This window comes from Colletotrichum phormii, assembly GCF_030913505.1.
Source record: "Colletotrichum phormii strain CBS 102054 chromosome Unknown BDP81scaffold_16, whole genome shotgun sequence".
NCBI lineage: Eukaryota > Fungi > Ascomycota > Sordariomycetes > Glomerellales > Glomerellaceae > Colletotrichum > Colletotrichum phormii.
The window spans coordinates 697432-724837 of NW_026851458.1; the positions used below are offsets into that span (position 1 = coordinate 697432).

At 54.5% G+C, this 27406-nt stretch overlaps 8 protein-coding genes and 1 non-coding gene across 9 annotated transcripts; 3 read left to right on the plus strand and 6 right to left on the minus strand.

The window, feature by feature from the left end:
• Window positions 1-1779: 1779 nt before the first annotated feature.
• On the minus strand, window positions 1780-2192 carry BDP81DRAFT_268566 (uncharacterized protein; the record flags this gene model as incomplete). The annotated part of the gene is made up of 2 exons (XM_060582911.1): window positions 1780-1932; window positions 2127-2192. Coding segments are annotated over 2 exons (219 nt in total), but the record flags the coding sequence as incomplete, so codon positions are not given.
• A 1374-nt stretch (window positions 2193-3566) lies between these two features.
• Window positions 3567-4496, plus strand: BDP81DRAFT_325440 (uncharacterized protein; the record flags this gene model as incomplete). The annotated part of the gene is made up of 3 exons (XM_060584979.1): window positions 3567-3797; window positions 3842-4359; window positions 4412-4496. The coding sequence occupies 3 exons, from the start codon at window positions 3567-3569 to the stop codon at window positions 4494-4496; spliced, it is 834 nt and encodes a 277-aa protein (XP_060442611.1).
• A 273-nt stretch (window positions 4497-4769) lies between these two features.
• Window positions 4770-4857, minus strand: BDP81DRAFT_t239. The gene has a single exon. It is a non-coding gene; the product is annotated as a tRNA-Asp (tRNA).
• A 6409-nt stretch (window positions 4858-11266) lies between these two features.
• On the plus strand, window positions 11267-12300 carry BDP81DRAFT_353855 (malate dehydrogenase). The gene is made up of 2 exons (XM_060586255.1): window positions 11267-11575; window positions 11641-12300. Exons 1-2 carry the CDS (start codon window positions 11455-11457, stop codon window positions 12273-12275), a joined length of 756 nt encoding a protein of 251 aa, XP_060442612.1. The 5' UTR covers window positions 11267-11454; the 3' UTR covers window positions 12276-12300.
• Window positions 12301-13439: 1139 nt separating this feature from the next.
• On the minus strand, window positions 13440-15103 carry BDP81DRAFT_325230 (kinase-like domain-containing protein; the record flags this gene model as incomplete). Its single annotated transcript, XM_060584954.1, has 5 exons — window positions 13440-14071; window positions 14132-14446; window positions 14521-14587; window positions 14706-14838; window positions 14991-15103. 5 exons carry the CDS (start codon window positions 15101-15103, stop codon window positions 13440-13442), a joined length of 1260 nt encoding a protein of 419 aa, XP_060442613.1.
• A 3075-nt stretch (window positions 15104-18178) lies between these two features.
• Window positions 18179-19012, minus strand: BDP81DRAFT_433534 (phosphotyrosine protein phosphatase). The gene is made up of 3 exons (XM_060590864.1): window positions 18788-19012; window positions 18599-18690; window positions 18179-18509 (listed from the first exon to the last, which is right to left on the minus strand). Exons 1-3 carry the CDS (start codon window positions 18927-18929, stop codon window positions 18237-18239), a joined length of 507 nt encoding a protein of 168 aa, XP_060442614.1. The 5' UTR covers window positions 18930-19012; the 3' UTR covers window positions 18179-18236.
• A 2387-nt stretch (window positions 19013-21399) lies between these two features.
• BDP81DRAFT_64449 (uncharacterized protein) lies at window positions 21400-22391 on the plus strand. The gene is made up of 2 exons (XM_060596098.1): window positions 21400-21908; window positions 21976-22391. Exons 1-2 carry the CDS (start codon window positions 21677-21679, stop codon window positions 22218-22220), a joined length of 477 nt encoding a protein of 158 aa, XP_060442615.1. The 5' UTR covers window positions 21400-21676; the 3' UTR covers window positions 22221-22391.
• A 179-nt stretch (window positions 22392-22570) lies between these two features.
• On the minus strand, window positions 22571-23679 carry BDP81DRAFT_286304 (capsule polysaccharide biosynthesis protein; the record flags this gene model as incomplete). Its single annotated transcript, XM_060583031.1, has 2 exons — window positions 22571-23413; window positions 23497-23679. Coding segments are annotated over 2 exons (1026 nt in total), but the record flags the coding sequence as incomplete, so codon positions are not given.
• Window positions 23680-25262: 1583 nt separating this feature from the next.
• Window positions 25263-26783, minus strand: BDP81DRAFT_325331 (glycoside hydrolase family 54 protein; the record flags this gene model as incomplete). Its single annotated transcript, XM_060584964.1, has 1 exon — window positions 25263-26783. One exon carries the CDS (start codon window positions 26781-26783, stop codon window positions 25263-25265), a length of 1521 nt encoding a protein of 506 aa, XP_060442617.1.
• Window positions 26784-27406: the final 623 nt, after the last annotated feature.

The following is a 27406-nucleotide window of genomic DNA, read 5'->3' on the forward strand; positions in this document are numbered from 1 at the left end:
AGTTAAGGTCCAGAAGAGCCGAACTATTGATTCTAGACGTTTTAATGGAGCAACTACTAAGTCAGGCCCTGGTTCCGTTTGCTCGACATCCCAGAGATCAAGAAGATCAAACAGTCCAACAGGTATACCATGGATGAGACTGGCATCCTTGAGGGCAAGGGAGCTAATGGGTTGGTCTTGGGCAAGGCAGAGGCCACTGCAGTGCGGAAAAAGAAGCCTGGTTCGCGTGCTTGGGTGTCGATTATCGAGTATATCTCTGCTGATGCCAGATCTATCAAACCACTGGTTATATTCAAGGGAAAGTCGGTCCAACAGCAGTGGTTTCCCCTTCAACTTAACCCATTCGACGGTTAGAAGTTCATAGTAACAGACAATGGGTGGACGATAGACGACACTACCCTCGAGTAGTTGAGGGAGGTGTTCTTGCCACGGACTGAGCCCCCTGGCCCTAGGAGGGCTGGTGGGGTGAAGGAGCCTCGATTATTGATTATGGATGGGCATGGGAGTCATACGACGACAGAATTCATGTGGGAGTGCTATATCAACAACGTCTACTTATTATTCTTGCCTCCACATACCTCCCATGTCCTCTAGCCCCTGGATCTGGCAGTGTTTGGACCTGTGAAGTCTGCTTATAGGAAGGAGCTCGGAAAGCACGAAATAGTAGACAATTCTATTATCGCTGGAAAGCGGCACTTTTTAGACTGTTACCAGAAAGCTCGTTTGGCTGGTCTGACGTTGTCTAATATACGAAGTAGGTGGAAGGCAACTGGACCATGGCCAGTTAATATGAGCCACCCTCTGCTGAGCCCACTGATGCTCCCCAGCCCTGCCTGTCAGAGCCCTCCCGGATAGGGGCTAGTTAGAGGTAGTAAGGAGTCCAAGCAACAAAGGAGCAGCTCAGATATATATACAGCGCAGGGAGTACACGTCGAGGGAGGAGCAGATTTCAGTAATTCATCATTCTACCCCTAACTGCAGTTGGCCTCTGAGAGCTTCCACCCTGCGTCAGCACCCCAACTTGACACTGCCACTCCATTAAACAATACTGCAGAGGGGCAGGCAGTGACTGGCAAGCCCATGGAACCCGTTAACTGGGTATTAGCGACGTCTATTATTAACTAGTCAACTCCTAGGCAGGCCAGTGAGCTTAGCCAGTACGTAAGGTTATTCACAGAGCTCAGTCCAGACCTCAACACTTGACGACTACTGTTCAGAAAGAAGAAAAAGAGCTTTGGCGAGAAGGACTACCTATTGACCATATCAGAGTATAGAAACCGTTAGCTCCAGGCCCGAATTAACCGCATGGCTCCAAGGAGGAAAAGAACCGTCTAAACAGATCCCAATACCAAGTTCGCGAACATCAGGGATATAAAGAGAGCTCAGGAGGACGCAGGCGACCATCTCGTTAGTCCCAGTCGACTCGCAACGATCGAATTACCTAGTGATGGCAGTGACTGTATTGTAGTGGCAGTAGAAGGTAGTTAATTGACTGGAAGTTGATGATGTTTTGAGACCATGTTGATTGGGGTGGCGAAAAGGGGGTAGGTTGACTTACCGCAACACAAATGAGGGAGAAGAAGTTGACAAACGGCGTATCAGACCAGACAAATCGCCCCGCTCGTCGCAGAGCAAGGATGAATCGCACGAGAAGACAGAGACCACAAAGCAGAAGCCAAACGTGCAGGCAACGAAGACGTTAAGAACCATGTCGGACAGGAACAAGTTCATGGCGATGGCGGAGGCGAGAGACGCGCTCAGGAGAAGGAGGCCCGTGTTGGTGAAGTACAGCTCGGCGAGGTCGCCATCGTTGTCGTTGGAAAGGATTGAGGTGTAGCCGTCTAGGAGAACGGAACGGGTGTTTGGGGTTCGAGGTCGAGCCTTGCGGCGGAAGGGCGCCAGCTTGATGACGATCGTGAGGATGTTGAGAATCTCTTTGATGAAGACAGTTGTCACGAAAGAGGTATAGCAGTGGATATCTCAGGGATAGAGATAAGGGGTAGACAGGGGTATGGGCATACAAAAGGGGCTCCCTCGAGGGCTACCCTTTTCCCCTTTTCCATAGTTGATTAGACCACAGTTGAGATCCCGATTTCCATGAGCTACTCTATATGCTGATTCGTGACAACAGTCAGGCAACTATGCAAAAGCAGAGCGCTCGCGAAGTTGATGTCCTCATCCCAGGTGATCATTTTTCCACCATCTAGAATTGTTGATAACGCGAGGTTGAAAGATGGAAGAGATGATGAGACCAGGCTGGATGATGACGAGGAGCAGGCTGTCGAAAGCCGGGGGATTCGTATCCTTGCACAGCCTGCCTTGAAGCGAAGTAATGAGGCGTCGCTCTGAGACAAATTGATGAGCTTCTGCGCCCTCTGTCGTTCATCTTGGCTGAAATAAGGCAGTCTGAAGTTGAAAAGAATATCTCCAGTGTCTGCTCTTCAAGACTGACTTACGGCAAAAGACTGATCACCACTTCATACTTAGTAACCGTGACCAAGGAATTTTCTTCATCCGCCTCATAAGTCTTAGGTATTGCATCTTGACATTGTTCAAATTAGTACCCTACGTTCACCTGCAGCCAGAGTATGTTCTTATTCCCGGAAGACATTGAGAGCTCCTGCAGCGCCGACACTTCGGACCGTCGCCCCTGTATCTTGCTTCAAAACGCACTGTTACTGTAATTAAACTTTTGAAGTATCTTAGCAGACCAGTTGAATTGAGCGGTTACTGGTAGATGGATTTAAGTTCAGAGGTTTTCCAGAGTCGCCGAGCAACGCCCCAATCGTCTCTATGCTCGTTGCACTGCAACTGCCTTCTGGACTGAATCGATGTCTTATTGAATTGAATGATGCAGAAAATACATGATCGTAACTTTCCTTTGGCTTCATTGAATATTCTCTACTAATTGCCTATTCCATTCTCACTCATTTGAGCACTCGAAATTGTTAACCGGGCGCGAAGACGCCGCCTCTACATTGTAACCTGTTACTTGGAAGTTCAACAGTAATAACCACGCAAACCCATTGTGGTTCCAACATCTCTTTGCAATGGACGTGAACTAAGTTATATTAGTACAGGAATCGAAACGATTGGCTCCACTACACCTTCATCAGAGGTAACTTATTAGAGTTTTGGGCCTTCACGAGCCCTTCTCTGGTCGCGCTCGGCAGTGATCCATGTGAACGCTGGCAAAGACACCCACAACATCCAGCGTCTAGGCATCATGTCGATAACCTCTTTAGGCAGATGTACAGATCACATCATCTGCACCAAACGACGTCATTTTGCGAACTGATTCGGGTTCGTTTTCCTATCACATTCCCCAATAAACAATCCTTGCAATGGGGTGCTAATCAACCCCTCTGCCAATCTATCTTGCGGAGAATACGAAGTCTTCAAAAACCTTGGCAAAGTGGCTACGCGCCTGCCATTATCCCTTATTACCCCGGATCGTATCTTTGTTCAATTTCCAAAGTAAACATCGACAATCACTGAAGTTCCTGCCCTCGCCCCGGCCCGAAACAGTCTTTACCGTCACAGGAACCGCACAGAAGGCCGTCGCGATGCTTTTCCCTGTTCTTCTCGGTGCCTCACTGGCACAGGCATCCCTGCAATCCCTGACTTCGTTCTGCGGAACCCCGGACCCTACCGACAAGCAAATCGCAAGATCGCTGGTCGGCAGAGATGCGAGCAGCGGGAGCAGTCTCCTGGCGGCCAACATCTCCGTGCCCGTCTATCTCCATTCAATCGCCCCAAATGAAACAGCTCTATTGAGTGTAAGAGTACACTCGTGCGTCAATGAAGGCCGCCAGACTGACCTACGCCCCAGCAAGCCAAGCTCGAAGAGCAATTCCAAGTCCTACACGACACCTTCAGCAAATACGGCATCACAATGACCCTAGGCGGCACATCGCGCACCGTGAATGCCACCTGGTCAACAGTCACAAACCCAACCGACGAACTCGCCATGAAATCCGCCCTCCGCAAAGGAAACTACCAATCCCTCAACATCTACGTGCAAGCAATGCACCCGACCCTAGGCCGCTGCTTCTACCCCGAAGCAGACGCCTTCCCCGGCTCCGAGACGTTCATCCTGGACGGGTGCCAGATCGACGCCAACACGGTCCCCGGTGCGGACTCGCCTACGGGGAACGATCGCGGGTACATGGCGGTCCACGAGGTCGGACACTGGTTCGGACTGCCGCATACCTTCCAGGGAGGATGTACGGGGACAGATTTTGTTGATGATACGCCTGCGCAGGCTACGCCTTCTTGGAATTGTACGATTGGGCAGGATACTTGTCCTGATTTACCCGGCGTGGATCCTCTCTACAACTTTATGAACTATCAAGCAGAGTAAGTCCAAGACGTGTCGGCAAGTTGCATGTTTGACTGACGAATTCTGTAGTAACTGTTGGAACGACTTTACGCCCGGCCAAGTCCAGCGAATGCATGAGCAGTGGTCGACGTTCAGGGCGAACATCACAGTCTAAGAGTGAAAAGGGATATTCTCCTCTATTAATTTTGAGAGAGCGACGGACTCATCGTTAATTGAAGCCTACTATGTGACATCTCGCATTTAATTCGTTACTTGCATATCCTCACGGACCTGTCGCATGCACTTGTTGAGGTGAAATTGCAGGTATCCGCGGCATCATGTTCCACCCTTTTCCGCCGCACCAGGTCGTTCGCAGCTCAAAAAATCAAGCAGAAATGCTCTTGGAACAAAAAGGGAGCTGAGAGTAATGCAAAAAATGCAAAAGAAACTCCTCGACGGGGAATTGAACCCCGGTCCCCTGCGAATCGTTGAAATTCAATGACAAGCAGATATCCTCACCACTAGACTATCGGGGATTGGTGGATGTGGACATCCAGTGATAGTATGTTGAGTTGTGAAGCCGCTAGGTGTCCTATATAGGTAGGCTGCCAAGCGGGGGGCTATAGGCACCAGCGCCGTCGCGATGCTGCGCACCGACCTGGACCGCCCCCTAGAAATTTCTCTGCACGAACGAAGGGTAGTGATGTGCTTCTTGAAGGATGCAAAAGAGGGGACGTGAGCTTTCTGTGAAAAATCATTATGAAGCCTCCAAGGCATGAATACCTGTCGTTGGTGCTGCAACTAGGATGTACCAAAAGACTGCTTTTCTCGACACGCATCTCACAACCCTTGCCTTTTGCCGGTGAATATCTAGTCAGCACAGACAAATCATCCTTCAAAAGCCCACCAGTCCCATGAAGAGCTAAATATAAATCGCGGGGTTCACAGCAAAGCTCACCTGTCAAGAGAAAAAGGTGGCTTACACGCATCGCCAGAGATGGTGGCCCGCACACAGCACCTATTGGGCCCGTCAAACGCAACCAAGGAATCGACGACGGATGAGGCGGCCGAGGGTTCGATGTACCTTGGGCATTCTTTTGCTCGAACACGGGAACTTGTGTACTGAGCTCGAAAAGAAAATCAAGCTGCCTCGCGGCCATTGAGACGACCCAGTAGCCGCAGTTGGGAGCCTCTGTGTCCCTCAACCGTCACCGCTCGACTGCGGACCAACACTCCGAGCATCTCGAATTACGCCTCGCCGGTGCAGGTAGAGTCAATCATGTGAGAATCGAGCCAGGGTCTGAACTGCCACGCTGGCCACCTTCACGTCCACCCGGTCCGACTTCCAACAGTGTCAAGACTGTCATCTATTAGCAAACATCCAGTATCCGCGTCGCTAGCGCCAACAACTCCTTCATCGCCTCATCGCAGCACGACCAACGTAGCCGACAAGCGCATCACACGCCAGACCCTCCTCAAGGCCAAGCAGGCCAAGCAAGCTAGACGGTCAAAGGAGCAGACCAGACTCCAACAGACAATCGCTAGCGCGATAAAGGCAAGCAGGCTCGGCAGACCGCGCCTGTAGGCGATGGAAGCGAGGTCAATAGTGTGCGCTTGGGGACGACACACACTCTGTCGTGATACCTACACTGCAGCAATGCAGCATTGCAGTAGGCAGTCCAACGTTGGCATGCGACGTAAGCGCCCATGCGCTAGACGACGAGCGTGGGCGATTGGCTCGAAGGACGCCATGCGGCCGCCGCGCTCCTCTGCCGCGATAGTTGGGAGGAACTACTGAAATTGGAGAAGGTGTTTTGTCGATTCTCTGCAGATGAGCTACGGCAGGCCGTGCCTTAGTCCGTCTGCGTGTTGCTGGACGCAGGAAGACTTTCTGCCTGCGTGACATGAACTGGCGGTCCGGTGTGCTTGTAAAGAGGGGGTTGGGAGCGCAGAACCGCGCGATGGTTATGACGGCCTCATGTGCGAGCCCCTCTTTGGAAGCAGTCCCCTTTTACGCAGCCATCAGATGGAGAAGGATGCGTCTCGGGAAGAGTCCGAACAGTGTAGAGGAGAGGAAGGTGTTGTCGAGATGCCATCGGAGCCGCTTCAGCTTGTAACTTCGGGCTCAGAAAGCTTGGTGTGCCATCCTCCTAGACTTCATCTGCGCCGCACGTAGCGTTCACAGTCTCGTAGGGGAGACCTCGGTTCCTGGAGGGCTTGCATATCCATTCACGATGTCTTCAGTTCCAGAAAACGGTGAACAAATGCAGGATTGCGGCACGTCTCTTGGCTGCGTTTTGGACCTCATTCTTGCAAGTCGAAAACACGTTGCAGTCTCCGCTGTGCAGTTGACGGAGGCAATGGTGCATTTGACAATGTGAACGGAATGCTTGACGTCGATCAGACGGTCACAAACACAAGGTACCGCTCTCTTGGGTCACCCAGCCGGAGGACTAACGACTCCCAGCGGAAATGGGTTATGGGCAGACTGCGCCTCGTTGGTTAAGGGTGCTTTCCAAATACGATCTCCTCGGGAGGCTGGCATCAAGATCATTGATCCAGGCTCAATTCCGACCTGCCGTGTTCGTCGCTTCAAAGGCACCGCGCAGCACGATGGAACTGTTAATAGAGGTTTCCAAAGTCGCATTCAGCCCTTGTAGCTCAGGAGGCAGTGATTGCTATCATTCAAGGATGTGATGCTCGGTTTGATCGCCGACACACTGGCGAAAAGTATGGACGAACCCCAAATGTAGGGCTTCGCGAAAAAGGGTGATCCGCCGCGTATTAGTGGGCTTGTTGGGTCGTCTGGGGATGAATACCTGGAGACCAACAAAGTTGAGCGACGGGGACAGCTGGGAACTGAAGGGATTCGCAGTCGCCGTGGTCAGTGCGTTGAGCTCTGAAACGTAGGCTAAGGCTTAGTGGCCGTTTGAAACGGGAAGTTCCCCCTCGCTTGGAAACCTCAAGGGAACAAATCTCAGCTCGTCATCTTCAATCGCCCGCAACGCGTCACTCAGGAGGAATTGGCTGTGGCGTCTCTGACAAGTCATGCCTGATCAGATAATCTGCGGGCGGCGCGGAATATTTGAGACGCCATCGAACACGAGGACTTCATCCCATGTCGATGTTTGCGATCGGCTCAGGGGCTTAGATTGCGTGCAAGGTTGCCGGTAGTGCTCGTCTTGGCCTGACCATGTTGCTGGCCTTCCTCCCTGGCCGGCCAGCCAAAGTCCTGGTTGATGGATTGAAGCGTTGGTTGAGTTTTAACATGTCGAAGATTCCGCCGCGTACGTATACTAACTCTTCGTGCCTGAATCGATCGTGAAAGCGGTTGCTACGAGCCTCGAAAGCTGACGACGGTTGCGATATTTGCGATTCAGTTGTCTGCACAGGAAGCTTATTTTTCCCAACGGAGATTCCGCAGCCCTGTGCCCACAATTTCGCATTCAGAGTTCAGACCTGAGGGAAGTGTGTATTGAATCTTCAGGACACGGAGCTCCGTGTGCGCCCGTCGTCGGCTCCAAGGACGAGGCTGCTCCGAGCTCGAGTCGTGCGCAAGGAACCGTTGGATAACCACCGGTGGCCGGCACCGTCAGATTCATCATTCCGGAGAGCGACTTTTTTACCCGATAACCCCTGATGAAATTTAGCCGGATCTGTAACACTGAAGCTGCCCAAAGTCGGTAGCACCAGAAATGTCACCGGCGTGGCATTGCAGATCCCCAAACATTGTGACCTGACTGTACGAGGTTTCAGGTTCGACATGTTGGTTCGTTGAGCTGCGAAAGAGCTGTCATGATACCTTGAATGCTGGATCTAGAGATCTCGTCAGGAGAAGGGAGTTCCAGTCGCGTCTGAATTAAAGTGCTGTCGTGATGTGATAGCACGGAGGAGACCAGTGGAGCACCGGCCCTGTCCGCCAGTGTGCCTGTGGTGAATAGTGCGCTATTGCGAGGTTGCAAGGAAATGAAACGTTCTGGATGCAGGGAGAAGGGCGCCGAGAGACGGGAGAAACGGCCGGTTGAGTCGGAAGTTGCGGACGGTGGAGCTCATAAACGGCTGAACCTTGGTAGAGTGCTCCGGGGGGGGCTAAGCAAAGGCAATACCGAGGATTCCTCGAGATTGAGAACGAGATGACTGCAGAAATTAGTCAGTCTTCCTGCCTGCCACGTTTTTGCGGCCATGTGTATTTTAGGCCTATAGACCAAAGACCGATTGCTTCCCAAAAATAAAGAGACGCATGCCTTGGTCAGAATCCGCTTATTGAGCCAGTAAGCAGGAGGGTGGACCTCTCAAGATCTCGGTCCTCCGAGTAGCCGTGCTATATTTCGAGTGTCTGCTTTGCGGAAGCATGGCAGCCGACCCCCGCCACCGTCAGCCAGTCATCGTGGCTCGAATGCGGATTAGCGGCGGGCAGAAGAGGCGCACGAGGATGGAGTCGTGAGGGGTTGAATTGACCGCCTAGCCGCGCCCACCCGCGATGGTCGAACGGCCTTGAGGGAAAATGGAATGGTGAGGTGACATTGTAGACGTTCAAATGACAGACTCGACTCCTATGAAGGTACCAAAGGCGACCCTGGCACGCCACGAGCGCCACATTGAAGAGAACCAGGTGGGTTGCAGTAAAAGAAATGAGGTATTTTGACGACGCGAAAATGAAATGGACCGGCAAGTACGAATTCTGTATCCGTATTAGCGGACGTTCTGGTCGGACTCGAGGACGTTCGAGACAGCGACATGGATGGCAAGACAGGCGACAAAGTTGGCACCATGTCGGCTATCTTGGACCCAGGTCCATAGGATCTTGGAGGGATTCGAAGGGTCCACAAAGCCAAGAACGGGCTCGGAGACAACCAAGACTCTTGGCTTCTGGAGACCCGCGCGCCTTGTAACGTACACTACAACATGCCCCATGGGCCAAGAGCGTAACCAAGATTGACTGTCAGCGACTCGCTGACAGACGCCATGTTTTCTCGAGATGACAGCGCCGTCCAAGTGAGTCAGTCGCGCCGTCTATTTTGCTGCAGTGCCTTTCTTTGATCCAAACCCGCGCATGGCCGCGCCAGGGTCAGCACTTGGTTCGTGATCTTCGGAAGATGAGATTGCCGCGGCGTCGGTAAGTTCTGACTTGTGGCTGTGTGGCACGTAGGATTATCACTCTGCCCTCGGCATTGTGTTCTTTGATTCCAGATGCAGTCAGACGGGTGGGACATGAGCCATGCGATGCGATGCCACGCGATGTCATGGTCGCCAGGCTCACCGTGCAGGGTCCTGGTATTCCACAACTCGTGGCCGCCTTCTACGAGGCCAGGATCCGCATAGGCCGGCCGAGCTCAGGTTGACCGCAGCGAGAACTGATTGCCTGTGACGGTGTACGATGGTGGACGTGCAGAGAACGTGATGTGCCGTAGAGACACAGATGATAGAGGCAGAAGAAACGGTTACTGGATTTGTGAAAAGTGACGGTTGATGGAAGAAGCTGCAAAGGGCCGGCAAACAGGCCCCTCCCAGCCACTGGCAACCCCACCACCTCGCTCCTGCCCGTGCAGTGTGTCTATGTACGTACTTCGTACCGTCTTCAGGGCAGGTCCGTTGGTCAGCTGCCTTGGTGCCTTCCGACTTTAGACGCGCATTGCGCCAGGCATCCCCGCAGTCTGTACGGAGTATCTCTGTACGTACCCACCGTCAAATGTGTGTACGTTCCCGGCCTCCGTCCTCCGCGACCTGCCGTTTTCTTTCCATTCTCCTTGGCCTCGACCCCCTTCGTCTCATGTCCAACCAGGAAGAGGACAACCTTCTTTTCTGCCTCAAGGAACACGTCCAAGGATGCCTGTCTACCCGTACTATCGGCCTGCGTTGCGAGAACCCGACTCTCTTCCCCTTCTGGGTGGCACAGGAAGACGACACGCATTCCCATCTTCATCCCAAAAGATACCCTCCCGCCTCGCGTTCTGCCTGCGAAGAGTCAAAGCCACCTACCTACCTTGGGTTAAAGGATGCCCTCGACGGTGACGGCAGGGTAACCCTTCAAGACGGCAGCGACATGAACCTCCAAACATGGACCAGGGGCAATGGAACCGTAGCAAGGTAGGTAGCATCAGCAACACAAAGTGAGCATTGGTACATCCACAATGGGCTGCGTCCGAGTTTCCCTCCCTCAGTCTGTCCATGATCTATCTCGCTCTGACTCCATTCCTCAGTTCGGTCCCCATCCTGCACTCATCATGGACCACATCCAAATGCCATCATGTACGAAGTACCCTGCTAGGGGACCCAAAGGCACGACCCTTGCTCCGCCTTGCATTCTGAAAAGGAAGCCTACCTTGTCAGACCCGAACCCCAAGTCTAAGTGCGCCTCCTTCGGGTGTGTGTGGTGTGTGTGTGGTGTGTGTGTGGTGTGTGTGTGTGCGTGTGGATAGATGGATCTCTACCCTCACCTTCACACTGAGATGGGTGGCAGGGTTCGGTCGTCCGTCCGTCTCATCCTCAACTCTCTTTAGTCTTTTCTCCCCCTTCCTACCAAGCTTTCGAGCAACGGCCAACAGACTTTAATTATATAAAGACCATCTCCCAGTTCCGTCCCGTCTCACAGCATAAACCTTCCTCATATCTTCGACGATTTCCTTGTTTCCGACTCTCGATTCGAATCACTACTCTTCAAAAAACATTGTTCATCCTACTCTGTCTCTCAATTTCATATTTAGTAGTACCCGTCACCCACGTTAGCTCTGCACCTTTGTCTCGGTCAAAGAAGCACCACCTCAACCACCCCAACCCCATCGCAACGCGCTTAAGCGCCGTACCTATTCTCAGCCCAAGGAATTGCTCCACACACCAATCCCGTCCCCCCCGGTCTTGTCTCTAAACGGCCCGCCGCATTCCCCATTTCCTAACCGGACCCTGCCTGTTTCCTCCCAGGAAGCGATTCTAAGAAAAGAAATTACTCCAATCTCTTATTCCGGCCCTCGTGTGGTGTCGTGCATATTTTCAGTGTGGTGGCCTGGTTGCTACTGCATATATCTCTTACCCTTCTCCCGCCTACTACTCGCGTTTACACATCTGATCACCATCCAACACCCGCGGATCACCACCCTCTTCTCTCCCTCCCAACAGCCACCCAGTCAACAGCCAACATGCTCGCCAAGACCTTCCTGTTGCTGGCCTCCCTGGCTCTCGTCTCCGCCGCCCCGGCCAAGAGACAAGCCGGCTGCGTCTCCAAACCCACGGCTCCGACCCTCCCCGTCAACGGTAATGGTATGTAAACCAACAACACCCAACCTCAAACCCAAGAAAAATCATCACTAACACCCACACTCAAGGCGTCGAACTCCCCGCCCCGGCAGCAGACCTGGTCCTCAAGCACATCGCCCTAGGCCACGGCATCCAAAACTACACCTGCACCTCCGTCAACGCAACCGCCATCACCGCAACAGCAACCGGCGCCCTCGCAGGCCTCTACGACGCTCAACCCCTCTACCCCGCCGCCGGTCCCGCCTCCCTCCCCTCCGTCGACATCTTCAACGGCCTCACCACAAACGCAGTCTGGTCCACCCCTCTTCCCCTCACCTCCGACGGCACCTCCAAATTCGGCGCCTCCTCCACCTCGCCCTTCCCAGCCACAGCCGACCTCGTCATGCCCGGCATCGCGCCCATGAAGCAGCTCGGCGTCCACTTCTTCGACAACACGGGCGTGCCCACCTTCAAGGTCGGCGAGGATCTCTTCAGGGGCGCAAAGCTCAACGGCACAAAGGCCCCCGCCTCCGCTGACGTCGGCCCGGAGAAGACCGGCTCCGTCGACTGGCTTTTGCTCGGTGACAAGGGCGGCAGCAAGGGCGTTACTGCCGTCTACCGCGTCGTCACGGCCGGCGGCGTCGCGCACCAGTGCACCACCCCCGGCGCCACCGACAGCGTTCCGTACGCGGCGTACTACTGGTTCTACGGTCCCAAGGCATGAGGAGGGCCTTTGGTCTCTCTCTCTCTCACTGAGATGGCTCTCCAGGATGAGTCTGGCGTTTAAAAAACTAAATCGGGGTTTATAACGGCGTTCAACGGTTCCCGGTCACGAGGTTCTACACTTTTGAAGAACCCGGAATTACCTTTTCTTCTTCATCATTCTCTCACAAAATCAACCATTTGGGTATATACCCACGGCACGGACGGATCACGGGTCCGGGTTCAATTTAAGACGTAATGGAGACTTCTCACTCAGAAGAGAAAGCATCGCAGATAGATGGTGGGGCTTCATATGCCGTCACTCTCACTCCATTCAATTGTATCTACTTTGGCGTTCGACGGTACATAGGCTCTTGGGCAAAACAAACTACTTATATCTACATCTCACATATCATGTTCCCAAAATGTGCTCTGCATAGTTTTCAAGTTGAAGCTTCACTTAGGACATCTCGATTTTAGGCTCAGCCTAGAGCTGCAAGCAGTCCATGTACTCGAAAGTCTTTAGCCCCCCCCCGACCTGGCCCGCGTCATCACTTGTATTCATGTTGCCGATGTAAACATGCTCGAAGACAGGATGCCTTCGTCACTCAACTCGCATGCGACAGAACCTGGGAAATTTTCACCTGACAGGCTCAACTGAAACCTGCATGAGTACGCCGCCATCCAGGCCACCAGTGCACCACTTCACATAACCGATATGAGTCGAAGCACTCACTCAGTGCAGGCACACCACACTCGCACACACAGAGATGAAGAACCGACCAGTAGCCGCCGTGCCGCCCAAAGGGTGCAGGACCACAAGCGCGGGATCGCGTCATAGGGAATTAAGTAAATTTGGGGACTGCTGTCATCTTTGTCGTGTTCATTCAACCCCTCGGGCGATCCAGTCCCCCAATGTCTCGACTTTGTCCTCCTCTTTTCTTCTTCTTCCTTTTCTTCTCTCCTCCGGATGGATGAGCGGCCGTCATCCAGATCAATGTCAATGTCTTTTAGCGATTCTCTCCCTCCTCTTCCCCACCCGACGTATAAAACCGCGGAATGACATCACATCCAAAACAAAATTCTGAAATTGCCCGCCAGAGTCTGCAAACCAAACACCGATTTTGCTAGTCGTTCAAGCGCGATTTCGCGCAGCGTATCAGTCCATGAGGAGCTTGCAACAGCTTTATCTCCGGTGATCGAGGCCGCCAGCAAGATCTGCCTCCAGACCGCCTCCCTGGCCGCCGTACTCTTGAGGTCGGGGGTCCGAAGAGCTCCATCCTTGGTTACCTCCAGTGGGAATCGGCACTTGGCCGCCACCCTGCTGTCCCGCAGCCTGCGTGCCGGCCTGGGTAGCTCCGGGGATGGTGCGAACCAGCTGGCGGAAGCGGTAGACCTCATCCAGGATCATCTTGCGCATGTCACCAACATCCTCGACGACCTCGAAGTCGAAGTTGAAGGTCGTGGGGCAGTCGGGCTCGTCGGAAGCATCATGCCAGATGTGAAGGTAGGGGTGCTCAAGAGCTTGCTCGACGCTGATACGGCTCGAGGGGTCGAAAGCAAGCATGCGGTCGAGGAGGTCGAGGGCGTCGGGGTTGGCCTGGGGGAATAGGCTGGGGAAGGTCTTCTTGGGCATGAAGGGAAGGTTGCGGACGTATTCCTGGGCGCGGGGTGAGCCGATACGGGACAAGGTCTCTTCGTTGGGGGTTCCGAGAATGTGCAGGATCTGGTTCAGCTGGTCGACATAGTCGCGACCCTTGAAGAAGGGACGACCGCCGAGAAGCTCAGCCAAAATGCATCCAACAGACCATACGTCAACTATCAAATGGTTAGCATTTCACCCCACTGCAATTTTAGGACGCCCTCTTGGGTACGTACTAGCTTTGGTGTAGCTTTGGAAGCTCAGCATGATCTCGGGAGCACGGTACCATCTGGTGGCAACGTATTCCGTCATGTAACCAGCATTCTCCTCGGGGTCAACGGAGAAGCCACGCGCCAGACCGAAATCGCAAATCTTGAGCTCGCAATCGGCGTTGACGAGCAGGTTACCGGGCTTCAGATCACGGTGCAGGACGTTGGCGGAGTGGATGTACTTGAGACCACAGAGGATCTGGTAGATGAAGGACTGGAAGTGGGCGTCGGTCAGCGGCTGGCCGGATCGGATGATGGCTGCCAAATCGCATTCCATGAGCTCTGTAGCACAACAGGTGAGTTAGCACAGCCGATTCGGTCGGGGCGGCGGCGGATGCACGCGGTAAGAAGCGTACCCTCGTAGAGATATGTCTCGTTGAAGTTATCGGGTCGGGGAATGTCCATATCGTAGAGGCAGGTAATCTGTCACAACATGCAGTCAGCATCATTTTCTGGCGTCGACGGTGGTGCAGCCGCGTGGCGATGGGGCTGCGCGGGGTTCTTGTGACGGCTTCCAGAGCGGGCAAAGGGGAGGACTCACGTTGCGGTGTCCCCTGAAGTGCTGGAGCAGCTTGATCTCGCGCAGGGCGCGCTTGGCCAGGATCTTCTTGCTGAAAACATTTGTGACCTTCTTGATGGCGACGCCTTCTTGGGTCTGGTTGTTCACGGCGGCGCTGTGTGAGGGGAGTATTCGTCAGCTTCTTGGCCAAATGGCGGGGCAGCGGTGGTGGCCAGCAGCATCAGCATCAGCACCAGCACCAGCACCAGCAGCGCAGAGCGACAGCCGATGGGATGAGGGGAAGAGCAGGTTAAAGGTCGCACGCACCAGACAATGCCGTAAGCTCCCTGGCCGAGCTCCTTGGTCACGGTGTATCGCTCGTCGACGATAAAGTCCTGGTTGAAGACCTTGAAGACCTTGCGTCCTTGCAGATCAGCCATGTTTGCGAGGTTTGTGTGCTGCTCTTTTGGGGGGGGGGGGGGGGGGGGGTTTCGAGTTTGGTGTTGGAGCTGTTGTTTTTTCGAGCTTGAAGTTTTGGCGTGTCGGGCTTGTCGAGAAATCGAGGGGTATCTTTGGCGAGTCAATCGAGGCAAAGGTGGGGAAGCAAGCAAGGAATGCGATGCGATGCGACAGTTGCGGAACAGACAGGGTAGCGGGATCAACCGAAAAATAACGGCTCGTCCAAGCAACAGGAACAGTAACAGTAGCAGTAGCAGCGGTAGCAACGCTCGACGAGTGGGCGAGGGGAAGGCAGGCTGTATTATAAGCGCAGGGCGACGTCTGTTGTTGTATTCGGATTCTTTCCTCGGTGAAATATGCTGGATGACAATGTGGTGTTGCCGGAACAATTCTCGTCTTTGTTCCGCAGTGGAGGGGTGAGTTGGGATGAGAGGTGTAAGGAAGAAAGACGGGAGAAGGGCAAAAGTGAGCAGAGGGAGGAAGGTCCAAAGATATTGTGCGATTCCTCAGGTACCCAAGGCAAGGTAGAGGTAGGTAAGGTAAGGTAATGGGTGGGAGCAAGAGATAAAGTAAAGGTACCACACCAGGTGGTGTACGCGTTAGGATAGGACGACGGGGAAATGGCCTCGAGGGGGAATTGGGGAGGGGGATGATGGGACTGGACTGGATGGGATCAAATGGGATGGCCAGACCGGGAAGACAGCGCCTTATGGGATGGAGCATTCACAGTTTGAGGCAAGAAAAGGCGATAAAAATGGTCAAAGGCACGAGCCGAGGGGGAAGGTTCCATTTAGGAGGGACATGCCATGGACCTGACATTTGGATAGTGGACTGGACCTTCCGGGCCTTGAACAGGGACAGATAGCAACAATGGAAGGGAAAATGCAAATGGGAGAGGGGGGGGGGGGCAAGACAAGCAAGCAGCTGCATTGGCACACTCCATTTTCATTGAAGACAAGTGGGATCTGTGGGCTGGCTTGACTTGCGGGTTGTGACTGGATACTTGAGGCTTGACACCTGGAGATGATGGGACTTTGACCCAAGGCTGAGTGCCGTCAAGTAGGTATTGGTAGTACCTTGGGCAATAAATGTGAGGATGTATCCGTACTTTCAGGTTATTCGTACCTTTTAGTTGGTGATAGGATACTAGGAGGAGAATGAATGGGAGAGAGGGGTGAGAGGGGCACCGAGTACTGCGTAGTGGGCTGGAGCTCCCCCCCCCCCCCCATCCCGTCCTCTTGTGTCTCTGCCTTACGAGGTAGCCCCGGGTATGTGGCAGCACTCGATGTACTAGTGCTACTGTAGGACCTGGTGCCTAGCTGCTTGAATGAAACAGTTAGCTTTCTTGTGTGCTTGTATTTGTCTTGCCAGTGTCAGAGTCGAATAACCAAGGTACCTTGCGCGAAGGGATACATTAATGGTTCAGCATTCAGAGCTTCCTGTGTGGGAACATGGGAACATGGCCAGGTACAAGGTACAAAGATGCTGACGTTAGGCCGGAAGCGACTTGGTCTTGGCGGAAGGAGACGTGGGGACCCATACCTTGATCCCCGGTCCCGCACTTGATTTGCTGGCTGGGTCTTTGTGAGAGCTCTCATTGGTTCACCGCTCAGATGAAAGGCTCCATTTGCCTTGGGCCAGTAACCGCTGAGCATCGTGACTGGACTTTTGGAGATGCAGCTTTCGCAACCGCGCGACAAATCATCACCATGGATCGTACCGACCACCCTCACTTAATTCCCGGTTGAGTATTCCCACTACGGGCTCAAGGTGCTGTACGTCCCCTTTTATAACGGGCAGAAATATCCTCATTTCTACGAATGCATATCTCTATGAGGATTCACGCCAATGACCAGCTCTAGTACCTCAATCAAGATTCGGCAATGGAGACGAGAGTTTGGGATACGAATACTGCAATCTCTCTGCTTGATGCAGCATCCCGACACAAGAAGAACAAACTTTTTACTTCGGAATGCAGTGGCAGCTCGGCGCCGGCTGAAGAACAGGTCCCAGGACTTTGGAGTCTAGGACCTCAAAGTGAGACACTTTTCCCACCATCAGACCCTCAGCCTGGCCCGCATTTAGCCTGGATGTGAACACCGTCAAAACTTTGACATGAAAGCCAACTTCAGCCGCGCCTCATCCACGATCCCATAGGTCCAGGTCGAGAAAGGATGAATGGACTGCGCCCAAGGCAGCCTTGGTCAGAAGGCACCACTGCACCAAGGTGTAAGCTTACCTTGGATGCGTCAGCATCAGGCACACCAAGTATTCCTCATTCGCGAGATGCCGAAACATTGCGCCTCACAAGACACTACCGCCCTCGAATATCTGCCGTCAGCAGTCTGTCCGCCGTCTCTTACGCCGTCATCTTCTATGGCGTAAGCTGCTTCTACCATCAATGGGCAGCACCACCTCCATCTGTTTACTGAACCGATAGGGCTGAAGAGCTTCTCAGCCACCATGAACTGTGAACGTCTACCCAGACAATGTCCGCACATTTTCCCTCCCTCGGCCCGCCTGGCTCTCTCGAATCTCCGTCTGCGATGCCAAGGCCCAAGTAACTGCTGCTGCCGCCAAAGACGCTAGCTTGCGTGTAGCCGACATCCCGAATCCATCTCGCCTAGGCACCTCAATCCCTCGAGCTGTCTTCAACGGCGTCTACGGCTCCATCCTCATCAGGCCGTCTTGCCGTTGTCCTGCACTTTGCACCTGCATTTGGCTGGCAACTGCATCGGATCTAATCTTCTATATGCATGTTGTAACTGTAGAACCAAACCAAAGACGCGCTTAAATGCTCTCCTTCTCTACCTACCTTTACGTCTCTAATGCAGCAATAATCATTTCGCCAGTGCGGCCGGTGCTGTTCTTTCCTGCCATATGGCCCACTTCTTCTTGCCCCTGTCCTGAAGCCTTACTGTGGACGAGGTGATTGTCCACGACCTTTTCCTGCAGCCAACCAGTCATATCTCTGCTGCAACGCGTACCGCCGCCCCCCAAATCGTGTTTCGCGGCGCGTGTCGCGGGCTCTGTCTTCGCCTTCTGGCTCCAATGCTCTCTCTCTCTCTCTCTCTCTCTCTCTCTCTCTCTCCCGGTAGCAAACCCGTTCTCCGATCATGCTTTGGGGTCGATTGCGGGAAAGACGTGCTTCAGGAAGTTGGTCGAGAACCGCGTGCACTGCTCGTAGGCCTTTGCAAAGCCCTCGTCGCCTCCGTAGTATGGGTCGTTTACTACCTCTGATCTCGGTCCTCCGGAAAACTCGCCAAACAGCATCACCTGGGCCTTTGAATCGGTATGACCTCGTTGTTGGAGGTTCTGCAGGTCTCGAAGGTTGGATCGATCCATGGCGAAGATGTAGTCGAATTTGTTAAAGTCTGAGGGCGACACCTGCAATTCGTGGAAGCACGGCGGTTAGCAAGTCTGTTCTCTCTTCGAACTCGTCGGGGCGCATCTAGAGAGAGGGAACATTATCGTACCTTGCGACCATCGTGGTAATAATCCGTTATGCCGTGGTCTTCCAGAGTCGCCATCGTCCTGTCATCTGGAGGGTCACCAACATGGTAGGCCGCTATTGTTGCGCCAATGTTCGCATCAGCTTTGCTCTGCGCACGACAATTGAGAGAGAGAGATTGGGTTCGTCATGACGTATCCGCCAAATTCCGTACCTGTGCCGCAAGAATCTACCTTTGAGATAAGGCCCTTGTATTGCGGCTTTTGCGCAAAGTTGCGAAACACGCCTTCTGCCATTGTCGAGCGGCAAATGTTGCCGAGACAGACGAAGAGAACTGATACCGGTTGTTCCGTCATGATCTTTTTTTTTGCAGCGTCTTGGGGGAAGTGGTGATGTGAAGGAGAGTGGAAGTTGTCGCGCCTTGCCAAGGTGGACTTTGTTCAGGTCCGGCTGCCCCGCGGCCGCCAATCTTGGGATGGAGGGGCACTGGTGTACCGTGTCTGAGTAATCAGATCTCGCACGGCACGCACTGTAGGCAGCGAGTCCGTCTTATCAACCGTCCACCACCCTCTCCAATCCCAACACACATATATACATATCGCTACCAGACTTCGCATGCTTCGCTGTGCGGCCTCTAGCAAATCTAACCTCACACTTGTCTGCACGAAAGAAAAGAAAAAAAAACCAGAAAGAGTCTGGCAGCTCGCCGCCGACCAGCTTTATACTTTCATCTCCCCAGTACCAGAGCACCCCGATGTTACCCACGCGAAGCTGGGCAAGAATCGTGGCACCATAGGGAGATGTTTTCTACCATCACAGGTTGAAGTCGCTCTATGCCTCGACAACTTTGCTGAAAAGAACTGAATCGAGATGGCATCAGTTCGAGAGCCAGACTCTATGGACCAGGGTCGAACCAGCAACAAGCCAGGCACTGCCAGGCAAATGCTCCGGCCGTGCATTCGTACCCATCAATGGCAGCGGCGTAGGCAGCGAACTCCTAGGAGATACCAATGTCAGCAAGATGGCCTTTGATCGAGAACGGATGGTCATTTCGAATGGGTACTTGGTTCAAATGATGTGGCTTAATGGATAACGAGAGCGGAAGCCACCTCAAGTGGACGTCGAGAACAGCGGTGAATCTTCACGGCCGCTGTAAGGCCGACTCGCGAAGAACGAATCAATATGCAACGTGCTAACGGCCTCGGATTTGATTATCTTGCCGTCGATCTTCTGCCCGGCACTCCGTTTGCATTCCTGTGCTCTGCAATCGCTGAGCAACCCATCGGGCCCGGCACTTGCCAAGCCCACGACAGATTTCAGGCAGCGTGACAGCTAGGTACTCAAACTCTGGCAAGCTGGGAACGGGAACGGGAGCGTGTGGAGCAACGATCAGCTTGAGACTGTCGCTACGATTTGACGCTTGTCAATCCTGCTGAGCATGAGAAGTCTCGAGGCCCAGAACGGCCAATTATCAGGCAACATATCTCCGGGTAACGGTCCCTACAAGCGCGTGGCAACGTAAGAGAATCTGCATGGCGCCTTCCACTCATCACTAGGATTCAACCTTTTTCCAGCTGGAGCTCAAACAGCATGCTATCAGGGCTGAAATGGTGGAAGAGACTTCTGAAGGCAGAAACCGCTCGGGCAAAGACACCGAAGCTAGCGGCTCACAATGCGCCAATGCCTGCCAGATCCAGACGTTCCATGCTGACGGTCTGGTGGATAACCGTACTCCGTATGCCCTCCAAGTCTGCGAGACTAACGAGAAGGACGAGAAAGCCAATTTCGCATGATCAATAGACCCGGAACGCACGGTCTCGGCCATCCGGTTGATAGCTCCGCCTCCGAGAACACCACGCCTGTCGTTCTGCACTTTCAGTTATGCTTGACTCAGGGTCCCTCAACTTCCGAGTCTGCGAATTACGCTCCAAGGTCTATTCCGTTTCTGTCCGCGAAGGTCCACTGCCACTGCAGCTGGGATTGAGAAAGAACGAGATGACTTGCTGAGATTGGCAAACACTCGTCCGATGTTCTGGTCGAGGCACGGGAGGGGAACGGGTACACAGACCACACACCATGCGAGAAGCGTCGGACGGCTAATGCAGGTGTTCTCAGTGCGCTCCCTGCATCGGAGGATGGAGCATTTCGATTGGCCAAGCGTCTGATCTTCCTCTTGCCGACCTGCAGCTGACAGGGGCCCGCGGGAAGCTTAGTTGATGCCGGATGAGCTTAACCAACTTCCCCTGAGCTTGCATTCCTCTCAGCGCAGACCTAGGCAACTGGTCGTCAACGTCATGTATCTGAGACTTTGAGGGCGCATTCATCGATAAAGATGATCGGGAAAAGTCCAGACTACAGCAATTTCGCAAGAGGGCATCTCAGAGCCCAAGCTTGTCAGCTCCCCCAGGGTCCTTGCCTCCTCGGTTTCCGCGCGCAGACGTTTGCGGAAGATCGACTACAGCTCGGGACCGGAAGATGGAGAATGGATGCTACCTACCGACACAGAATCTCCTCTAGCCGCCTTTGTTCACGGTCAGAGGAAGACTAGCACCTACGCCACGACTACTAGACAGCACTGCAAAACCAGCCAGTCCGAGCGGTGCATTTCGTGAGAGCTCTCGCGGCTTCACGCCAAGTGAGCTGTGGCGGCCGATCATCTCTAGACTGACAGTAGACATTCTGCCACAGAACGGATGACAAGGCTCGAGTGAGCAGCTATAGGAGGGGGTTTGGCCCGCTTGGTTGAATCCTTCACCAATAATCCCCATCAGCGTCTCATCCGTCTTCTTGCCTAATCCGGGGTGCGAGACAGCTACGGCGCGCCGGCGTCGACCGCGTCTTGGCTGCGTTTGGAGCTCTCGGCGGGTTGCCTCAATGAGCTTGTGCCATTCCGGCGACCGGTTGCTGTTGATGCCACGGTCTTGGCGTCTCATTCGATGCTCTTTATAAGGCCAGCTCGTCCTCTCTCGCAATCGGTCGGGTGCTTATCCTGCTTTGCCTCTGCTCGTCCACGCCCTATCAGCCACTTCACCACACAGATCTCGACAGCCAGAGCTTTCTGCGAACCGACCTCAGCTCCAGACCACCACAGCCAATCGCCAAGATGAAGTACACCATCATCGCATCCTTCCTCGCCGCCCTTGTGGCCGCCGAGACCATCGATCAGCTTGTTGCCGAGATTCCTACCTGCGCAGTCACTTGCTTTCGTGATGGTGCCCAGTCGGTCAACTGCGATATCACCGACTTTGCTTGCTCTTGCGGAAAGGTTGAGCAGCTCACAGCCACGGTCGTGCCCTGCCTTGCCTCGTCTGGCTGCAGCGGCGCCGATCAAGCCAGTATGTGGTCCTCCCAAAACATGAAAAGACCTTCAACCTTTGGACAACTGTACTAACACACCTCTAGCGGTACTCCAGCTCGCATCTCAGATCTGCGCCCAGGTCGCCGCAGGAGGCACATCGTCCGGCACCGCCTCGGCCGGCTCCGTCACTGCCGCAGCGACCACAGCTTCCGGCACTTCCACTTCCTCCCGCAGCGGCACCGCAACAGGGGCTGCCGTCACCACTACAACGTCACCAGCCGCCGCCGGCCGGGCCCAGGTCGCTGGCTGGGCTGGAGCCATCGCCGCTGCCGCCGCGTTCGCTCTCTAAAGTCTCCTCTTTGACCTAACCATGGCTTTGATTTATCGACCTTTTTACTTCATCCCTTGTATTTGATATACTCAATGCAAGAGGAAAGATTGCGGACTGCGGAGTTTAGCGGGAAAAAGAGGAATAACCAGCACACCTGACAATGGAGGTCTTGTTGTAGTTGTACGCGCATGCATATCTAGTTCTATCAACTGATTAATAGTGGCAATATAAACCCAAAGAAACATCTATAGTTATCCCAGGTTGAATCATCTAAAAGTGCGCATTGCCTCCTTCTCATCATCTAATGTCAATACCGTCTAAGTCTATTGGGTATCACGCATCCCCGCCATCTACACGTCTTATCCAAGCCCGAATTTGCCCAACGCACTTCCGTCACCACCATCCGCACCATCAAGCCACCCGTGCAGGTCATCCATGGCAGCAAACTGCGCAGCATACCTCATCCCCTCGCGCCGCCTCTTCTCAACCATCTTCCAGTCCCACGCGCCATCGTCCGCAACATCACTCAAATCAACACTCTCATCCCCAACACCATTCTCACCGCCCTGCCACCCACCCTCGGTCGGCCTGTGCGGCAGCAACTCGCTCGCCTCGAGAGCAACGGCCGGGTGCACCGTCAACCGCCCAATCTTGAAGACGTACTTACTCACGCCCGTGGCGTAAATCTTCTTCTCCCAGTCTGCGCTATTGCCGCTCGCATCCCCGCTGGTATTCCTCCGCACCCTCGCCGTGCCAAACTTTGGATCAAGCCATTCCGTAGGACGCGCGGTGCCCTTGGGGACAAAGTGCGTGACAATGTACAACCACTTGCGGTCCCACGAGAGGATGCGAGACCACATCTCGTAGGGGGCGTAGGCGGTGATCTCGCGGCGGAAGGAGCAGTGTACGGCGCCGAGCATGATGCCCAAGGCGCCGCGGGCGGGTTTTTCGGTTTTTGGGTCGAGGACGAGCTTTGTTGTTGCGTTGTGGGTGAGTTGGCGGAAGCCGGGGCCGAGGAGGTAGGTGCAGAGGTGGGTGCGGGAGACGTCGAGGTCGGAGAAGTAGGTCGAGTTGGACTTGTGGATGTTGTAGTCTATTTCGGTGATGGGGGCGTGGGATTGGGAGATCATGGGGCGGAAGAGGGATCGCGGGCCGAGGCGGGGGGATTTGCGGATGAAGAGGTGGTAGATTATTGCGTGCCATACTCGGTACTGATCGCGGAGGATGTTAGTCTGACTTTTTCTTCTGATTTTCTTTTTGCCAATGGGGAGGGAGGAGAGGAGGAGTAACGTACGGTCCAGACAAAGGGCATATTCTTGAGGTTCAGCAAGGCAAACATGAGCATGAGGATACGGCTGAATTTGCCCGGGCCGGTGAAGAAGCTGGCGAGGACGATGCGCCAGTGGATCTTGTAGGCGGCGTAGGCGAGGCCGCTGGCGCCGGCGAGGCGGATGAGGCGGACGACGCGGACGGGGACGCGATCCAAGTCGGCCTCGGTGCGCGAGGCCTTTGCGATTGCGGACGCCATCTTTGTGTGTGTCTGTCTGTTTTGCTGGTGGTGTTTTCTTTCCGCGACGTGCGGTTGGACGGAAGATCTCTCTTTACGAGACGGATGTCTTCTTATCCGTGACGCCGGGTGTTTGCCGTCGTCGGGTCGGAGAAGAAGACGGTGAAGATGGGAATATGCGCTGGCGGAGTGCGCCGAGGAGGAGGACGACGAGGACGAAGGCCCAGAGGGGAAGGGAACGGAGGTGGCACCAGAGGGTGTTTGAGCATTGGGCGAGGAGGGAGTTCGCCATGGGTGCTTGATGGGTTTTGATTTTAAATTTCGACGACGGCCAGCACTTGTCTACCGGGTCCACGGAGCTCTTTTGCGGGACCCCCCCCCCGGTCGCTTTGGTTGGGATCGTTTGTTGGTGTTGTTGGGGTCGGAGCGTATGTAAGACTGGCGAAATTTTGTCGCGATTGCGCACTTGGGCAGCGATAAGTGACGGAGGACCCCCACTCCCAAACGGGGTTCGGTGCTTTGTTAGTGCCACGGCGTCACGGCCTGGATGCGTGCTGCATTGTCATGGAAGTCTGGGCGAAGCTGCTGGACCTCGGCTCAACCTTAATTAGGTTGTTTGTCACCTCCCTGAAATTGGATTTGATGAAATTTCTTCTAGAGCCAAGAGCGATGCCAGACTGTACTTTGTGGTCGGCCTCGGTCAAATGAACAAGGTGCATGCCATCGGAGAGTCGGGATGAAATGGCATTTGATTCTCGACTCGGATCCCTCGGGTTTTAAGGCAGCTCGTTTGAAGCTTCTTTATTCATCATCGACACTCCCTATGGTGCGGAATACGTCCACTATGGCAGAGTGGTAGAGTCACCATGACGCAGTAAGATGAAATTCACTGCATTTTTAATCCCCCCTCAGAGGTTTATGAAAAGAGTTACAAAGGCCCAGGCACCAGGCTGCAAGACCTCCCGCAAGGTACCAATGACTGCTGCCTCATTGAGAGGCATGGCAGAGTCTGGAAGCTTTCGTAAATCGCGACTGCTCTTGATGACATTGGAACCTGCTATCTGAGACTTGGCATGTTGCTCTCTAGAATCTAGCATATACTAGGCCAACCTCATTTGATCACCATTGTACACGAGCCTAAAGGCATGGAGAAACGTATCAACGAGTAGGTATCACCAAGTCCATGACCTGATTTGAGAATTGTACACAGAACCATCATCGCAACTGAAACCCTTTGCCAGCAGCATCACTGAAAGACCCTTGAGGCAAGTGATGTGAACATGATGTCTGTCTGGGAGTCCAGGCTCCAATACCTCGACCCTCACATAAGACCAATTGGTGCCTGATGTGGCCGCTGCGAAATCGAACTCAATAGGTGTACAATCTCAATGAAGCCCAAGGGGGGGCATTTGAATGCATGAAAGACTAGCAGGAACTATTCCTCAAATATCTCACAGGCTTGTTTCAACAAGTTACAAGTCATATGCTCCAGCGGCCCCTTGCCTGCCTTACACAACACTCTCCATCCTCTCTCCCCCATCATCGCCCTCAACTTAAGCAAAGCCAGTGGCAATGACCCAGCTCACATCCGCGTTAAACGAGGTAGCAGAGTCAAAAGTGTGAACACCGCCGTTCCTCGCAGCGTATCCAAGGTTGTTGTAGTGACGGAAGTAGGTGGTAGGGTAGCTCCACGCACGGAACGAGCTGCCAGTACCGCTGATACCAGACTGTGTGCAGAAAGTAGCGTCCTCCTTGAACTGCTTGGTTCCATCGTTGGCGTTGACGGCCAGCTCAAAGTTGTAGTGGCGGATGAAGCTGCCGGGTGTGTCCTTGGACTCGAACGAGTAGCACCCGCTGTTGCCGAGACCAGTGCGGACGGTCCAGCTGGCCTGCTGCTTCAGCGTCGTGGCGCTGGATGAGGTGACGACCTGGGTGTTGACGGTGGTGCCAGTGTGCGCGAGGTAGCGGTCCGTGTAGCCCGAGGTCGTGGCACGCAGGGAGATGGAGTTGCCGACGGTGAGAGCGGTGCCGCTGTTCAGGGAGGTAGTGGCGTACTTTGCCGCGACAATGTTGGCCTGGACAGAGTTCTCCGTCGCGTCGGAGGGGTATCCGGAGGTCATGACGCCCTCGTAAAAGGTACCCTGGGCGCTGACGCTGTTGTCGCCACCAATGCCGAGGATGATGGCGCCCTCCTTGCTCATGGGGTTGTAGCCCGACTTGTTGGGCCGCACGCCGCTGTAGTACGTGGTCAAGCCTCCCGAGGCGGCGTTGGCGCCGCGGAGGGCCCAGAGGTTGGGACCGCCCTTGACGACGGCGGTGAAGAACCGGTCCGTGATGGACGGGTCGCCCGCGTTGTTGCCGGCGCTGACGCCGGAGAAGAGGCCGTTCTCGAGATCGGCCATCAACCAGGGTCCGCTGCCGGCACCTGTACCCCAGCCGGTGCTGTCGCCAAAGTAGATGGCCTCCATGTGGCCGTTGCCCGTGTCGGTGCTGCTGGTCTCGGCGTTGCCGTAGTCGAAGCAGCAGCCGCCGTTGTAATGGGTTCCGTCGAGGACGGCGTACATGCCCTCGGACACGTCACCGATGGCGGTGCCGACGGCGGCGTTGTTGCGGTAGCCAGTGCCGGGGGAGACGAAGACACCGTAGGCCTTTTGGCCGTTGAGGGTGACGGGGGCGCCAATGGCGCTGGCGAGGTTGTCGTTGCCGTTGACGTCGGGGCCGCTGAAGGCGCCGCCGGGGGCTTGGGTCAGGTGGTTGCCCTTGCCGGACTGGTCGTAGATGACGGAGATGAGGCAGGTCGTTCCGGAGCAGAAAGTGTCCTGAGCAGCCGCGTTGGCGACGCCGCCTGCGGAGAGGGGCGCGATGTTCGTCGTGGCGCCGTCGGAGCCGCGCTTCACCTGGTAGAGGGAGCCGGTGTAGGCGCTGTAGAGGGCGCGAGTGGTGCTGTGGGCGGCGATGCAGGGGTTGCCACCGGAGGCGTAAATGTCGCAGGGACCGGCGGAGACGAGGGAGCCTGTGGCCACGAGGGCGAGGCCAAGAGCGTAGCCGCGCTCGCGGATTGGCTTGGACAACATGGCGAAGGAGGAGGGACGGACGACCTTGGTTTGCTGGCGGAGAACGGGAGGGGAGTTGTCACTGACGAGGTTAATGCCTGTGAGATCCTGGGGAGACAATTCTCATGATCCGAGAACCCGGGGCCATCGATGGACTTTTAAACACCGCGAGGTGCTTCGCGATGGCACGTTCTTTGCGATCCATCTTCATCTCATTTCGTTGACAATGTCCGTGATGCTGGATGAAGGGTCGCACGGGATCCCCAAGCGCCAAGAATTCCCTCCAATGAGCAGAGAGCGTATGTTGAATGCCGCGCTATTACGACCTTCCGAACTGGTGTTATACGTGCGCTTCGAGTCGTAGTGGGATTCGATGGCATGCGTCTGGGTCGTTTCTCCGATGAAGACCCTGCTGATGGCGGGCAGCGGGGAGGGTGGCCAGATTGGTTCTAGAGTGCGGGGGAAGAGTGCGGATGACCGGCACTGGAGAGTGGTAAGTCTGGAGATGAAGCGATGGACCGATGGAGAGGCATATGGTGCGGCTGTCCGGTAAAGTTCAGAGCGACATATCTTTTCCCGCGTATGTCCAAGGGGTTAGAGGTGATGGTATCGTGGTATAATCAGAGCTAGTGAACATAAGCGTT